The sequence below is a fragment of the Monopterus albus genome, unplaced genomic scaffold, assembly GCF_001952655.1.
Source record: "Monopterus albus unplaced genomic scaffold, M_albus_1.0 scaffold72.1, whole genome shotgun sequence".
Lineage (NCBI taxonomy): Eukaryota > Metazoa > Chordata > Actinopteri > Synbranchiformes > Synbranchidae > Monopterus > Monopterus albus.
Genome location: NW_018127952.1, coordinates 311,203 through 327,852, shown reverse-complemented (window position 1 = coordinate 327,852; position 16,650 = coordinate 311,203). Strand labels below are relative to the sequence as shown.

Sequence of the window (16,650 nt, the reverse complement as noted above, 5' to 3'; positions counted from 1 at the left end):
GACTTCTGACAAGCACCTCACCTTGCTTCCTCTTCTTTTAGCCTGCGTGCAGCCTGCTTTGACTGTTTAATTTGCAAGTCCAGTCTGTGTAAGAAGTCTTTGGCTGACAGCTCCTCCGGCTGGGACTGAGACTGAGGGGGTTTGGAGTCCCCATGGGACAGGGAACGGGGTGGCGAGGGTCCCTCAACATCCTGTGATATAACACAGGGTGTATCTGCTTCCTGGCACACTGCTTCACCATCTCCATCAGGAGATTCCAGAGACAGTCCGTTAAATATGGAGTGCTTCTCCGACACCACAGGGATGTTGAGGCTGTTCCTCAAGAAGATGCAGTCATTGCTGAACAGCTTATTGGCTCTCTTGATTTGCTCCATCTGCCACACAGGAAGATGGCACAAAGGATGGTGTTAATATTTGCGTTTCTGTAACTTTTCTGTATCTTTTTTGCTTTGATCCTGCGGATCATAACTGAACACAAACACTGTTAGGTGTGTTAGCAGCTGAGCCCACTCAACTGTCTCTAAATTGAGATTGAGCATCTTATTAAATATTCAGTTTACATCTTACATTTTACAAAGATGTAACTAAACCAATATTTCATTAGAATTTGTTCAGACTGTTTTTAGTAGCTGTGTTAGGGTGGGATCTCCATCATATCAGCAGTGGATGACTCATGGCAGGCCACAATATATTCAAAGTAAAAGCAGTACAAAGTGGAAGGTATTATATTTTCTCTAACAACATATATCACAAGAATATAGATAACGGTCTGCACTGTATATAATACTGTATACACTGATAATACTGTATCCTGTACAAACAACATCTTGCTCATCTGTCAGCCCTGGAAAGGGGATACCTCTTCTGTTGCTCTTCCTGAGGTTTCTTCAATTGTTGTTCACTGTAATACAGTTTTGGGGAAGTTTTTTTTCTTACCCAAATGAAGTGTCTATGCTATACAGACTATAAAGTCCCTTGAGGAGAAGTAATACAAGCTAGATAAATGGTCTGGACTGTGTTGACTTTGAAACACAGGATGATACAGGATGTTACTGTAAATTCTGAGCCTTCTATAGGGAAAGGCTATTTTCACCATCCCACACTTTTATTTTCAGACTAAGCATCTTACTGCATTTGCAAGGTCTCCCAACTATCATCACCTCTAGTGTAGGCACATTAAAGTCAAATGAAGTGAGCCCCTGTTCCTACTAGCGGAAGTAAAACCAAAAACAGTTGCAACATTACTATAATACTGACTTGTTCATAGGCTTTGATGACACAAAGTGGGGCTCAAGTTTATACTGGCCCATTAAATGAAATAAAGAGAAGTCAAGCCATGGAGTGTTGACAGATCAGTGACCGCAGACTAACTTTAGAAAACTGGTGTGATATTACTGACTTCTTACACCATCGGTTCCTCTTGTCAAGGTGAACATCACTGCAGTGGTTGTGTAGCAGCCTTACCGTAACACCGTACTTGAGAGCAATCCCCTGCAGGGTATCGCTGTCTGTAACACGATGCTCTATGTATTTCTCCCCCAGAGAGGCCGTGACGCTGGCGGTGCTTCCGTACGAGCGGATCTTGGTCCGGGCTAGGCTCTGGGACAGTTCGCTCTCTGACTCAGAACCAGACCTGGACCGAGGGAAGATGGGCTGGCCTCGTCCTCCATCCCGCAACGCCAGAACGGGCGAGAACTCCGCCATGTTTCTCTTGAATAAATAAGAAAAGCGACTGCCTTTGTTTGTTGTAACGCTCCAACTGAGTCGCTACAATGAAGCAAATCACTGATTTAGTTGGCAGGGAGATTCCCAGCCAGTCATTCCTTGGGGAGCACAGACATGTTTCAGGCACCACTACCTCATACCTCGTTTTGTCATAATATAGGTTACGATGACGCAAAACGTACAGAACGTCCGGTTCAGGAAGAACAACCCAGTTTCCGGCTACACTTTCAAAATAATTCATAATTCCATTGACTATGGTAATGAACACCGGTCGAAATATTTTAAGGGCTAAATGGCTATGAAGTACAACTATATGAAATAAACGGGAGTAAACTCACTTTTACATGTTCAACCGAAGCAATTGAACAATAATAGCATATATGACATTACAAAACATACTCAAACCAACAATGCACCAACATTCATAAACACACAACAGCTTTCAAAACTCATTGTAACACAACTCAAAAACACAACAAACAACTAACTACATTCTTAAACACATATTACACAACCTACCCGATAAAAACACAAACAACAATAAGAAATTAATTTAAAAACAATTAAGCAATTTTAACAATTAGTTAGATTGCAATGAACAACAACTTAATTATTTGTAATTGATGATATAGTTCACAAAATATTTTAAACTGACCTCCTGTTCCTGTATGTGACCTTTCACTTATCTTTGGAGGGAGGATCAAGGAATATTCCATGCCCTGGCCAGAAAACATCTGGGGTGTGATAGCTGCCTTCACCATTTGGTTATATTAATTGATAGTGCCCTTCATTCTGTCCTCATTCCACTTGTACTTCTTTTTCTGTAGATTTTGTAACTGTTTTTCCACTCTCCCTTGCACTTTCTCCCTCAGTTTGGCTGCCTGTTTCCTGGGTGCCATTCTATTGTGCAATCATCAATCAATCAAATTTTATTTGTATAGTGCCAAATCACAACAAAAGTCATCTTGGGACATTTTACAAAGTAAGGTCTAGACCTTACTGTTATCAATATTATTACATAGGGAAAACCCAACAAATCCCCCTTGAGCAAGCACTTGGCGACAGTGGGGAGGAAAAACTCCCTTTAACCAAAGAAACCTCCAACAGGCCCCGGCTCTTGGTGGGCGGCCTTCTGCCTCGACCGGTTGGTGTGAGTGGATAGAGGAGAGACAAAAGAAGAAAAGCAACAAGACACAACAATGTAATGGTGGCATATAGAAGCATAGGGAGAGAGAGGAGAGGAGAGGAGAGCAGAGCAGGAGGGGAGGGGAGGGGAAAGAAACTCAGAGCATCATGGGGCCCCCCAGCAGCCTAGGCCTATAGCAGCATAACTAAGGGAAGGCTCAGGGTCACCTGATCCAGCCCTAACTATAAGCTTTATCAAACAGGAACGTCTTAAGTCTAATCTTAAAGGTAGAGAGGGTGTCCGCCTCCCGAACTGAGACTGGGAGTTCGTTCCATAGTAGAGGAGCTTGATAGCTAAAGGCTCTGCCTCCCATTCTTCTTCTGTGGACTCTAGGAACCACAAGTAAACCTGCACTCTGAGCGCAAAGTGCTCTGTTAGGATGATAAGGCTCTACGAGGTCTTTAAGATACGATGGAGCCTTATTAAGGCGTCATTAAGGGCTTTGTATGTTAGGAGAAGGATTTTAAATTCTATTCTGAATTTTACAGGGAGCCAGTGTAGAGAAGCTAATATGGGAGAGATATGATCTCTCTTGCTAGTTCCTGTCAGTACTCTGGCTGCAGCATTTTGGATTAACTGGAGGCTTTTTAGGGAATTATTGGGACATCCTGATAGTAAAGAGTTACAGTAGTCCAGCCTGGAAGTAACAAATGCATGGACCAGTTTTTCAGCATCACTTTGAGACAGGATGCTCCTGATTTTTGCAATATTGCACAGGTGAAAAATTGCAGTTCTAGAGACTTGGTTTATGTGTGATTTAAAGGACATATCCTGGTCAAAAATGACTCCATGGTTCTATGACTCATGGAACTAAACTAAACCGGGCCAGGCTCTGGGATAGTTCGCTCTCTGACTCAGAACCAGAGGACCATGACCAAACTAAACCGGTCTAAACTAACTATATAATTAGACAGCAGATTTCTAAGGTTTTAAGGCCCAAGCACAATGACTTCAGTTTTGTCAGAGTTTAGAAGTAAGATTCCTCATTAACATGAACAAAGCTAAGATTTGAACCAACTTAGCGCAGTTCCTTTAATCCCAATAACATGTTCAAGTCTCTGCAGTAAGATGCTGTGATCAATGGGGTCAAAAGCAGCACTGAGATCTAAGAGGACAAGTATGGAGGCAAGTCCTTTATCTGAGGCTAGGAGAAGATCATTGGTGACTTTCACCAGTGTGGTTTAAATAATTTTCATTTCAAAAGTTATACTGCTTACAAGATACCTCCTATATCACTGAAAGACCATTCTTATGCAATGCAGGCTGGCTTCATGTCTTGGTTTCCTGACTAGTTGTGATGTCACAAATCATGCTGGCATATACACTTCTTAAACTCAGATTTTAGGTGAGCACAGAAACCTTCCACTTTCAGCAAAAGTCTTCTAGTGTCAAACACTGAACATACATTTTTCAGCACAATGATGCTCTAACATGCATGAAAGTAACACCAAAATACATTTGCAAGGAGGGGGCTTTAAAACTTAAACTGTCAACAGCCTAATTTATTAACCTGTCATTTCAGAGAAACTAGATATTTACACATTTGTAGATTAGAGCCAAGTTAAAAAATCTTTAAGAGCTTCATTGTTTTATGATACACTGTGCTCACAGGGTATATTTTTCTAAATAAAATTGTATTTAGCTTAGTATGCATTGATCTGGTAAAACAGCAGTAAAATAGTCTCTTATTAGATGGCTAGAATGACAGGTCCAAGACTGAGCTGGTGATCAGTTAATTCACTTTCCTTGTGTAATGAATTCAGACTAGAGAGATCTTCTCACACTGGGCAGAGACATTTGGCAGGTCTCTGTGGCCAATAACCAGTGCATGTGACTTCTGGAGCTAGTGCTGTTAAATGATGGCGCCTGTCAGAGCACCAGCCTAATAGTCCCATGACCAACCACGCAGGAAAATAACATGGTTTTGATTGTCACCTCATTGTAAAAGCCATAAAAATACATAGCCTAAGGGATTTTCCCAAGCTGGGAAGTAGGCGTCATACAATATTACAATCTACCAAAAGAGGAACTGCTCGTTAACTAAACAGAATTTTTCTGGGTTGACCATAATTGCATCATAACAATAACACCAGCAAAACATTCACCTTTATTTTTAGAATGTGAGGGGAGAATGAAAGTGAGATAATGTAGTTACACAGTAGAAAGACCCAAACCAAAAAAATCATTTTTTAAAAATAAATATATAAAAATTACTTGAATTTATTTACACTTCGTCAACAGTGGGAGTAAGGGATTTGATTTAATTCTTTGGATGATGTCTGTTTCAGTGTATATTTGTAATTATAATCTGTGAATGATTACTTGTATTTGTCTTCTTGCACCAGTACAACATCAGTTTTCATTGTTCATTATTGTTGACAGCTATCAAGCTGCAGCCTTGTGTGTAAGTCCCGAGAGGACACTGAACTGAGGAGCAAAGGGCAGTTAATCATTGTAGAATGGCAAATGAAAGACCATAAATAAACAAGATCAATCCCAGTTAACCAAACTGTGTGATAGCCAATCTGTGACCTGGTGAAGGACAGACCTCCTCATTATGTATTCATTACTGGATGTTCGTGTCATCTGTGCACTTGGTGTAGTTCATGATTATTCAGAATCCAACTGCAATTCTCTGAAGTTGTTTGTCTTTTTTTACTAACTGTGTTGGGACAAGACAGCCACAGGAAAACTTACTTGAACAAATAAAGTGCTGACAGTGGGAAGCAATTGTGACACAAATGTTATTAAAATACTAAGTAATTTTAGTGTTGGTGAAAAGGGGGTAATAATTAAATTCAATTTGGGAACACAAAGACTACAGTTGCTACATTGGGATACACAGATTGTACATCCATGAAATTTTATTTGCCAGGAAAAATACCGGGAAGCAACAAGTGATCACTGAATGAATAATTTATTCAATTACCCTCTCTTGATTATATACAGTGGTGTTAATCTCACTGTCTGGCATTTTCTAATGGAAATCAGGTCATTACAGTTATGTAAGAGTACAAAGACAGACCAGGAGGAGGGAGCTCATTAATTATACATGATGTTCTCAATGTGGGATGACACTTTTTAATTGAGCTGCAAATCAGTTCATTATGCATGTTGTATTTGCTTTTTATCTTTGGCCTTGATTTATCCAGTGCACATGGGTACAGGTCTGTTTATAAAAGAAGAAAATAAGAAGCTAAGTAAAGTTAAAGACGTTCTAAAATGATCCAAACTTTGCCCAAAATATTAATTGTTTTTAAAACTTATCTCTACAGTGGTCTGCTCAGTAGTCAAAACGGCAGGACAATGCATTGGCAGACCAGACTACAGTAGGAATCAGATTCATGCGCATCGCCCCACCTTCTCATTCTTTTATGGCAAAAACAAAGGAAACAAAGGCAGGAGGAAAACAGGAAGGAGATGCAATAACCCAGAGGCATCTGTCACACCGTTACCATGACAGCAATCTCCAGCTGTCTTGGAGAGAAGACACTGCAATGAGTGCATTATCACTCTAGCCATCAGTTTAAAAAATTAGTTAAGACACGTCTGACTTTGGCTGCACATCAGGTTTCATGATGTTGTAAGGACTGAAGTGCAATTCCATTTATAATTGTTTGATAAAAATAAACAAGTGAATCAGTGGTGAAATTTTGTCCTATTATACAATCTAGTACAACTACATATTATAGTATATCCAAACATAGTTTAAAAGTTTACATTTGTTAAATCGTGTTGTGTTACATGGCAGTTTATGGATTAAAATAAAATGAAAATCATGCATCTTCAGTACATACGGTTAACAATAGGATAGTGAGGACACCTACAGGATCTTGTTCATTAATGTCTACAACAATGTATCAGTCAGTTTTTCTCTGACCCTTACTGGACATGTTTTGTTACTGCACTTGTGCCAAATGCCAAATATCTTTAACCGCCAGGTGGCACCAGTGAGCCCTGTAACTGGCAGGACTCACTAGCAAAGAGTGAAGTGAAATGTGCTTCTCTTTGGTAATTATGCACTTTAGGAAAAAAGAAACAAAAAACTTCTTTTTTTCATTTGGCATTTAAAATAGTTCTGCATTTAAGAATGCCCGTACAGCTCAGAAGGATAAAGAAAACTGGTTGGTCTGGTTTTATTCTGCTAGACAGACTGATGAACAAGCACAGTGCAAGAAATCCCAGTATGTTACTTTGTAATCTGGATACTGTGCAACAAAATGATACAGGGATTCACTCCCTCATCTAATGGAAAGCAATCACATAGACATCACCTCAGACACAAACAGTTCTTTAAAATGTAAACCTTTTTTTAACAGGTATGCCCACGGAGAGAATTTCAAAAGCCAAGCCATCATCCTATGGCACTGCAAATTAGTTTTGAACAGGAATTGTGTTTACAGTTTCACTTGGCAGAATGAGTTTGAGATTATTAGGCTGAGATAACTTACTATTTTTTAACTCAAAATGTAGGAAAATTACTACCACAGTGCTGCTTTGGCTGCCTTGTAATACAGAAGGCTGTTAGGACAGGATGTACTGTACTTTGTCATTGGGGCTAATCATGCTTTATCATTCCCTGAAGTCAGATTTTAAATATTTCCACATGGTGTCTGATGCAAACTGTCTGCCTTTGCTAATAATCAGATCAAAGACGCACAGTTTCATACATTCAGGCTTGGAAGAATTAAATGAAACACACTGGCAGATGTTGTTTATTTATTCTCAACTGTTTTCAGTTAGGGTGACTGCATATCCCAGTGTTTGGAATGGTCCTGATAACATGTAAACTCTCATTCTGAGGGGCTTCAGCGATGGAAAAATGCTAAAGAATCAATATACAGGTTTTGAATTCAGTGGTGCAGCTATATATTGGTGATTTGTATTTCTTCATCACTTAAAATGAGGACTAATATCCTTTTTGTCATCTGCTTTCCTCTAAAATAAACACATTACCACTGGTACAGTAGCCCACTTTACTCAATGAGTGACTGACTCACACCTTACACCTCAGCTGTTTGTGAAAACTGTACAGTATGACAGTCTTTCCCATTCTCTCCTCTCCCTGGTAATCTGTCAGCCTTTGTTTACATGAGGTCATGATAGAGAATGGTGTGCTTTGTTTGAGGGTGGCAGGCTGACTCACTACAACACTCATTCTGATGAGAAAACCACAGTGGGACTGCAGGTGGACATACTTGTTTAAGAACAAAGAACCTGTGTGCATGGTGGCAAATGGAGAAAAACAAAGAACACACGGGGCAGCATTTGGGACACTTGTGTTCTCAGATAAACGTGTCACATAAGGTTATGAGAATAAATGTAAAGACAAGTTTTCTCTGCTGCCTCTTTGAGTCAGCTCAGTTCACAAGGAAGTTAGTTAGTTCTGGTGCTGGAGTGAGACCAGTTCAGTGATGTTTAATCTGTATCATCATACATGCCTGGACCAGCAGCTGCATTAATATCAAAGCTAACCAGATTGCTCATGCCCAAGTGCTACACAGAATATCAACCGTTTCAGATGCCTTAAAGGCTAATGTTCTAATTATGACAGCGTTTTGTGAACATCTACCTCAAATAAAGACCTAGACTAGTAGCCGTTTCTTCCACATGTGGAAGAGCAGCACTTATTAATCATCCTGCTCTGAGGGAACAACGGTACTGTGTTTACATAAGCACCAAACTGTACATTTTGCTCTCAGTTTCTGGTTCTATGGATGATTCCAAACCTAACAGACATGACATAAACCTGCTGTTCTCGTTCTCTCAATTCTCATACATTGGTGACACTCACCCCTCCGCCCCCATTCACCGCCAGCAGTGCAGAGTTTTCTCTGACAGCAGCTCACCGCAGCACCCTGGCACAGGAAACCCCGCGAGGGACGGAGTCATATACATTACATAATCTCTTAGGCATGTGCAAACTGTCAAAAACTGGCTCTGATTAAGGGGTGCATACTGTATGTATTGCACACCAACTAACTTACAGTATCTCCCAAACAATAAAGGCCATCTATCAGTTGATAAAATAATGCTAAAGCTTGAGATTTGGCTGCAAACAACTTTTAAATCTGCACTTTATTACATAGTTACAGAGTGATGCTTTTCTTTTTTTTTGTTTTTTATTTAAACCTATGCCAGCAGGATGGCTCTAGGGATGAGCGTTAGGCTGTCTACCAGTGGGTTGTCAGCCATTTTGGGTCTAGACAGAAATATTTCAGTGTCTGCTACAGACATTCATGATTCTCAAAGGATTCATTCTGCCGACTTTCCCCATCAGGTTAACAAGTTCCATTTCAAGTGATATCTCTCAACAAATACTGGATGGGCTGCCAATGAAAGTTTGTACAGTAATGGTTCCCAGAGGGTGAAGCCTGCAGAATCTAGCAGCCCTCTGCCTTTTCCTCTTTGCCATCATCAGCAAGAAGCTTTAATAATAATGACAATTCATAACAGTGTCAAATGAATATTCTTAAAATATCTAGAATGTATTTTAAGTTTGAAAGTTTCATTATTGACTCAACTTGGGGAAAAGGCTGTTTTGAAAAAATACTCTGGAGCTTTGGGCCATTTGGTAACTTTCATCAGCAGATGCAGTTCACTCCTTTGTCAACAACTGAAGAAACTCAATCTGCTGATGGCATCGTAGATGGCATCATTTTCTAAATGTGGCCCTAGAGCCGAGAATTATTTTTATCTAAACGATCTGGAATTAAGTTTCCAGACACTAGCAGCTAATAAAGGAAATTTAAGGCAAAACTAGGTCAGTAACCACTAGCTCATTAATTGTAATGATTCATAAAAAAGGCATGTAGAGTGTAAAGTATGTAAAAACATTTATTGTTCAATATATTCACCAGTGCGTTTTACCAGTCCTGTGGTGTAATAATAGCATGTATTCCTTATGTTGAGTCTACACCTGGGTTTTGATTTAAGGTACAAAAAAAAAAAGTGTGCACTTTGATTTTGAGATGGCCTTTTACAGTTAATATACATACAGTATTATGAACTACATTAAAAACAAAAAAAAAAAAAAAAAAAAAAAAGCAGTTTCCACTGATGCTTCACCAACAAAGCAATGTCATGTAAAAACAAAGAGTGAAGAAGAAATATTGGCATAACCATGGAAGAAGTAAAACCCAAAGTACTGAACTTTTCTAGGAATGTTAGGAGGTTAAGATGAAAGAACATTTTTGGTTGACAGAAACACAACGTTCTTAAGTGGTAACTTAATATTGTTCCTATTACACATATACAGTATATACAAGTTTCAAGTAACTACATGTTAGTCCTGTTATTCCCATCTCAAGCAGGCTAGTGTGCCTAAGGAAGTTCGGTTTGAAGCGCACACAGCATCTTGTCTCATGAATGACACGCTACTGCCGAGATGCTGAAAGTGAAAGTGTCTGTGTGAGGGAGAAGGAAAAATCAAATTTAAGATGTATACACAACTTTCTATCAGATTTAGTCCACAAAACATTTCATAAGCAGTTGCAACCTGAGAAGTTTCACACAAAGCTTTTGCCAACTCTCACATCTCACTGAACTACTTGCTGAACATTTTGCTATAAATGGCCCATAAAACGCAAAACACCACATGTAACGGGCTGTGATCTAAAAAAAAAAATAAAAAAAAAGTCTAGCTCATTGTAGTTAATCCAGACTCCCCTCCCAGATCTGTACTATGAGGAAGTGACTGTAGCTGACAAAGCCAAAAACCTGATCCAAGAATTACATCCAATATTGATACTTTAAGCACTGCATGTGTTAGTCTTTGGCATGGTTACGCTTCCAAGAAACCCAGCATGTTGAGTATTTACATCATTATGTGTAAGAGCAGGTCAAAGTCTCATCAGTGTAGGCTGGGTTTAATCAGTTCCTTTCACTGCCAGTTTTAATTCAAAATATCAAAAATGTAATGTTTTATGTTGAGAAATAAGCAATTAGAACAACCAACATCAAGATCTGAACCATATCAAAACAAGAATTGCAGCTAGAATAAGACAGCAACGCAATATAAAACTTTATGCACCGACACTTATCAGTATACACTTTATATAAGGAGGTGAACCATCAGCTTGGACATCAAGTTAAGAAAAGATGCTTAGGATGACCAGCGTCTAGTACTTACTAAGAAACATCTTGTGCACAGACACAAACCGTTACACACACCAGCCCTACAGTCACGCTAGTTTTAAAAGGCAACCGCGATAAACACCTGCAAACCACTTGGCTCATGAAATGTATATCAGTGATCTGCGCAGTGACATTAAAGCCAAGAACTTTTAATGCACCATGATGCAATCAGACAGGAGCTGCAGGCTAGTACTCATGGCTAAGCTATTCTGTAGAGATTGCCAATAAGTTGAGCTCAAACAGATCGGCTTGATTTTGCATTACATCATTCTATGAGCCTGAAGTCTACGCAGCTGCAAGCACCAACTTCAGAGCCATCCCCACCGTTCGAATGATAAATCATGCTGCTTCAATACTGGAGTTGCACTGGAAGAATGGGCTTAATACAGGGTTTTCTCAATGTTAGTTACCGTTTCTACAGTGCTGCTGTTGTTTCTGTTACCAGCTAATGTTCATGTGATTATAGCACAGTATAAAAAGGAAAAAAAGTAAAAAGTCTGGACAGATCATATAAAAAGGCTCAAAAGAGGTACAGCAGAAATGAAATGGCTAAGAACTAATCAGATTTGCACCTTCAATAAAAACATAAACAAAAGTATGAACACAGGTATGGGAGAGGACAATTCCAGTTATTTCCCTTCTCAGATGTATGTTCTGGTTGAGCATGCCTTGCCCCAAAGTTTGGCACAAGACTAAAGTTTCCACACAGTGAAATGAGACCAGGGCATTGGCTAAAATTTTTCCACAAGGTGAGATGAAACAAGATTGCTGGGAGACAGGTTGGGCTCTGTCCCTACAGGTCCCCTTCCACTCGCTTCCTGCGAACTGGAGAGAAAAAGCAGAATGAGAAAGATGGAAAAAAAAAAAAAAAAAAAAAAAGCCACAAGCATGCAAGCAAAAACATACTACACAGCAATTGATGGCCACAGGCTTGTTAGTTTATCATAAAAACATTAAGTGAGTCATCATGAGCTATGCGGGCAAAGTTTACACATACTTCAACAGCGTGTTAGAGTGTACAGAAAACAAGAAGTGAGATTTCATCACTGTCACGCTGTGTCAATCTTCATACTGTTAATGCAGCAAATGCTCCAAACAAACGCTGTGAAAGGAAATCACTGTTATCACTGATGCTAGGAGACACTTTGAGCCACACCCATGCATCAGACCTGTGCTCCCATGGCTCTGACGGGAGGAGGAGCTACAACAGAGCAGAGGTTGTCACTGTGGACTGATGTCATATGGAAAGCTTTAAAGCAAAGTAGACTGCTGGGATATTTTCGCCGAGTACGTCAGTACCGTTTGTCATGATGCACTCTCAAGTGATACCAGATGGATAGCAAAAAGTCACACAGCTTTTAAACACATCTCAAATTGCCCTGTCAATCATACCCAGGTCATTGTTCTTGGTGATGGCTGCAGCAGCTCTGGAGCGAGGTCCTTGTTGGGTGAAGCGGTAGCCAAACTTCACTATGCTGTTGTTCTCTTCCAACATTTTAGCTATTTCCATCTCTATGGTAGTACCCAACTGCTGCCTCTGAAGTACACAGAAACAGAGGTCATATTCTGTACATCAGAGATAGAACTTCTGATTTATATATTAGAAAACTAGACTACACAACCCAGACCATATGGTTTAAGATATTTTCCATTAATGGAATCTCAGCTGGTCTCTTGGCATTTTCTTCAACTGCAGACCACAGTACTTTTTCTACTGCTTGTGGCTGCAGACTTTAAAGAACAACAGCAAAAGAACAAACAGAAAAAGGAGGAGGACTGTTTCCCCCCTTTGATGTGTTGGTGCACGCATGTGGGTGTCAAAGCATCTCATACCTGGTTGTCTATCTTGATCTCTGTAAGGGTGTCATTGTCTCGTAATGCATCAACCAAAGCCTGCACCCCTGCCCCAGTGATAAAGTTGGACTCCAAGTTCAAACTTTGCAGCGTCTTGTTCTCACGCAGCATGTCGCTGAACGCCTGGGTGAAGGAAGAGGAAATAAACCAAACATATAAATATCTGGTTGCCAACAAAGCCACTTAAAGCCCATAAGCCACTCCCTCTCACCACAGCAACTGGGTCGTTACTCCGTGTTGCTGCCAGGCTGAACTTCTTGAGGTGTGTGTTCTTCTCCATAGCTTTGGCAAAATCTTTCAGTGTGGGAATTGGAATGTTCTGTAAAACGAAGACATTGAGCCATTGGTCCAGGAATAAACAAACATAAACACACACCCACACACACTCTGAAACCTTGTGGTTTTGTGTACCTTAATGTTGTTAAGGTTGACCTCTGTTAAAGAGCTGTCATTGTTTTTTATCCTCTGCAGTGTTTCTTCTACATTAGTGGGATTGGGAGGCTCGTCAAACACTGGGTTCATCTTCTCCCCTTTGATCACATCTAGGAACAGATGCAGAAAAAAGTCAAGACACTGGTCCTGTGAATTAACAGAGCTAAACCTTGATTGCACTTACTGTTGTAACCCTCTGTAGCTCCTGTCCCATCATAAGTCTGACTACTGGTGGCCAGATTGTGAACACCCAGGATTGCTGTAAACAAAAGCAAACCAGAGGCAGAGTAGCTGTGGTGAGCAATCGACGCATTAGAATGTCTTCCAGGGCTCAAAAAGGGAAAGCAAATCTTGAGATCATATGAGACGAGTGGCATTATTTTACTCAGAGAGTCTTTTTATTCCTCCATCAGCACACACAGTAAAGCAAAGAGCCAAGGGGAAGACAGCCAGAGTGAAAGGAGCTTGTATTTTACTGTCCCAGCAGAGAATGGGAGAAGGCATACAGAAAGTTTCTCACGACTACAACACTGCACGCACAGTGTCCTTTTCAAAGGATTACTCCTACAGCTATGTTCTCAAATGTACTTATTCATTCTTACCTGCCAAATCACATAGTTCTGTATCTGTGGCACTGGACAGGGCTTCCTCTAATTCTGGATCAAGGGTTGTGACTTCAACCTGCTGTGCTTCTATTGGGGTCTGCTTAGGAACAAATGCTTTACCTATGGAGAAAATTGGAAGGGACAGGAAGGATAGGAGAATTTCACTGAAACTCTAAACCCAAGCCAATATAAAAACAGGTAAGCGATACATTAAGTCAACACAGAGAAGAACCAGGACATGCACGCCAGGTGAAGGTTTTTCTGAGATATTACACAACCCCACATTTCTATTAAAAAAAAAAAAAAAACCCTGAGAATTGTGAGTTAATGTGACTTGATACCCTCCTATAGCCATTCATTCCTTTCCTTGTGCCACAGTCATAAGACTGCATGACTGCCAAATGTTGTGTGGGAATGTGTGCACCTACAAGGAAATAAACACACACAGCCTACATCGCAGATAAAACTGTATAATATTATATATGCATGCTATTTTACACCACAGCATTCGCCAACCATCAGTGGGTCAGACTAGCTGAACTCCTGGCAGCCTGACAACTATGGTATTACCATGGTAACACATCTGAGAAAAACGGAAAGAGCGAAGGAAGTCATGGAACAATGACTTGGGCCCAGTCTGAACTGCACTGCTGGGGCAACAAACACATCACAGCATTTGACAGAGAGGCCATGAAGTGAGTGCCATCCGCTGCCTCTCTTTATGCCTCTCTCCTTAAACAAAAACACCCCAATAACAGGCCCTCCCTAATTCCCTCCTTTCAAGTCAGTCAAACCAGTCAAATAGCTAAAACTGGTCCCCAGTGGGGGCTTTGGCACTTCCTGAAACCCACTTAAAAGTAAATAAAGTCTTCCGGCAGCATCTTGTGCCAGTCCCCCAGGAGTGACATTCAAAAGCAAAAAAAAAGCAAGCCCAAGAAAATCAGTCGCAAATTCTTGTTGTCTGTATCATCACATGAGATCATATATCACAGGCTAAGTGAGAAAACACATTAGGGTACAACACTGTACAAACAGCAGCAGCCTTAAGCATATTTTAATGTGATGTAACATGTCATTCATCATTGCTATTTGATGCCAAAACTGAGATCCTCTGGTGTGTACACTACTAGCAGCACTGTAAATGTTCTTTTTAAAACATACCAGTAAGAGACTTAACAGATCACTCCAGTTTAATCCATCTCAGGTTTTTTTTGTGAGTTATGATAACGTGTTGCTGAGTAAGGAGGTTCTGATCAGGTTTTTCTGGTCCATATCCAAGTCCTTTAACATTAAGTATATGCTGATACCAAGTGTGATCTGATAAGCAACATTTAGTGTCAGCTCAAACTGAAAAGCCACTAGCTGAATGAAAGCACCCAAGTTTAACGTTCATTCATAAATAAGCACAAATAAGCAAAACATTTGGCCAAATTGTGAGTTTGTCTGCCACATTAGCAGACGGCAGAAACTACCTTTGTTAGATAATGATAGAAATGAAACAAAAAAGAGGTAAGAAACAAGTTCTAATAAACAACAATAACCCTTTAAAATACATTATTACATTTTGGGCAATAAGCCAATCAGAGCCCAGATACCATATATTATCTTTTGGGGTTTATTTTCATTCAATCATGGTTTTACACAACCAAGGTCAAGGAACGAACATTTGAAGCTGTGCACAACTTTTTTCCAAATATTTTTGTTGTAGCAATCTGCTCTAATACATGTCTTAATGTGGAGAAGTGCTGTTGAAGCCTCCTCTGACCCAGACTCATTGAACAGCACTGGCAACAGTGCAGAAATATTAATTTCTAAAAAGGTTTTCATCAGGATTGACCCCTCTACCTAATCAGAGATTTTCAGTTATTTCTGCTTGATCAATAAGTTTTGTTGCATTCTCATTTACTGTAATTTGACAATGACAAATATCTGAAGAATTGGGCAAATCGTAGTAGAGCACAGTGGAGCAGGGAGAGGGAGCGCTGTGCAGAGCATAGTGGGTTGATTTCGAGTTTCATGCTCGTGCTACCTTAAATTACATACTGTAGCTTTAAGCTCAGCATAATACTGTATTTCTAATTAATATTCAAATGTCCTATGTGCACAGTTTGATTCCATCAAAAGCTGTGGGCTACTGGGACGATATAGTGCCCACATCTTCTGACCACAACAAGGGTTACATTAAATACATTAAATCTTTTGCTTGAATTTAGTGCTGCCAAACTAATGTTACAGTATGTTCACTGCAGAGTGAATCCAGTTTCACTCTCTGCCGTTTGCCATTCTATCGAACTCCACATGTTGATTTGCTTCAACTCCCATCAGACACAAACCAGCACTGTGTTAATTGGGTTTTGGAGCACACCCAGACTGACCACTGGAGCACCCATCACACAGAGCTGTGTTTGTACATTCTCACTAGTGGATCAACCACATCCTCCATCTTGAAAAACATGATGTTTATCAGACTCCAAGGAGTAACAAGGAATTCTGTTGCTCCAAACCATGTGCCCCTTATTAAACACCAACCAAACTCCCTTTTCCACATGTCTAGCCAGAACTTAATGTTAACAAACCTCACAGGAAATCAAGGACAAATACAAGGAAAGATCAATAAAAAATGATAGGTAATAGAAAAGTAATAAAAAAAGGACTGATTTAATATAATCACATTTAAGTGATTAAGAGGTCGCACCGCTTGAGACGGCATTT

At 40.0% G+C, this 16,650-nt stretch overlaps 2 protein-coding genes across 3 annotated transcripts in view; both read right to left on the bottom strand.

The window, feature by feature from the left end:
- Positions 1-1,904, bottom strand: part of lysmd2 (LysM, putative peptidoglycan-binding, domain containing 2) — a 5,283-nt gene extending 3,379 nt beyond the window's left edge. The window contains exons 1-2 of the mRNA XM_020605777.1: positions 1,465-1,904; positions 22-374 (exon numbers count right to left, since the gene is read on the bottom strand). Of these exons, the coding sequence (XP_020461433.1) occupies positions 22-374; positions 1,465-1,704 (593 nt within the window). The 5' untranslated portion in view covers positions 1,705-1,904. The remainder of the gene's footprint in view (positions 1-21; positions 375-1,464) is intronic.
- Positions 1,905-10,533: 8,629 nt separating this feature from the next.
- The window catches only part of tmod2 (tropomodulin 2), a 13,323-nt gene continuing 7,206 nt past the window's right edge, over positions 10,534-16,650 (bottom strand). For both annotated transcript variants that reach the window (XM_020605819.1, XM_020605820.1), the window contains exons 4-10: positions 13,936-14,058; positions 13,518-13,592; positions 13,313-13,443; positions 13,113-13,220; positions 12,881-13,024; positions 12,440-12,584; positions 10,534-11,872 (exon numbers count right to left, since the gene is read on the bottom strand). In XM_020605819.1, the coding sequence (XP_020461475.1) occupies positions 11,841-11,872; positions 12,440-12,584; positions 12,881-13,024; positions 13,113-13,220; positions 13,313-13,443; positions 13,518-13,592; positions 13,936-14,058 (758 nt within the window). In that variant the 3' untranslated portion in view covers positions 10,534-11,840. The remainder of the gene's footprint in view (positions 11,873-12,439; positions 12,585-12,880; positions 13,025-13,112; positions 13,221-13,312; positions 13,444-13,517; positions 13,593-13,935; positions 14,059-16,650) is intronic.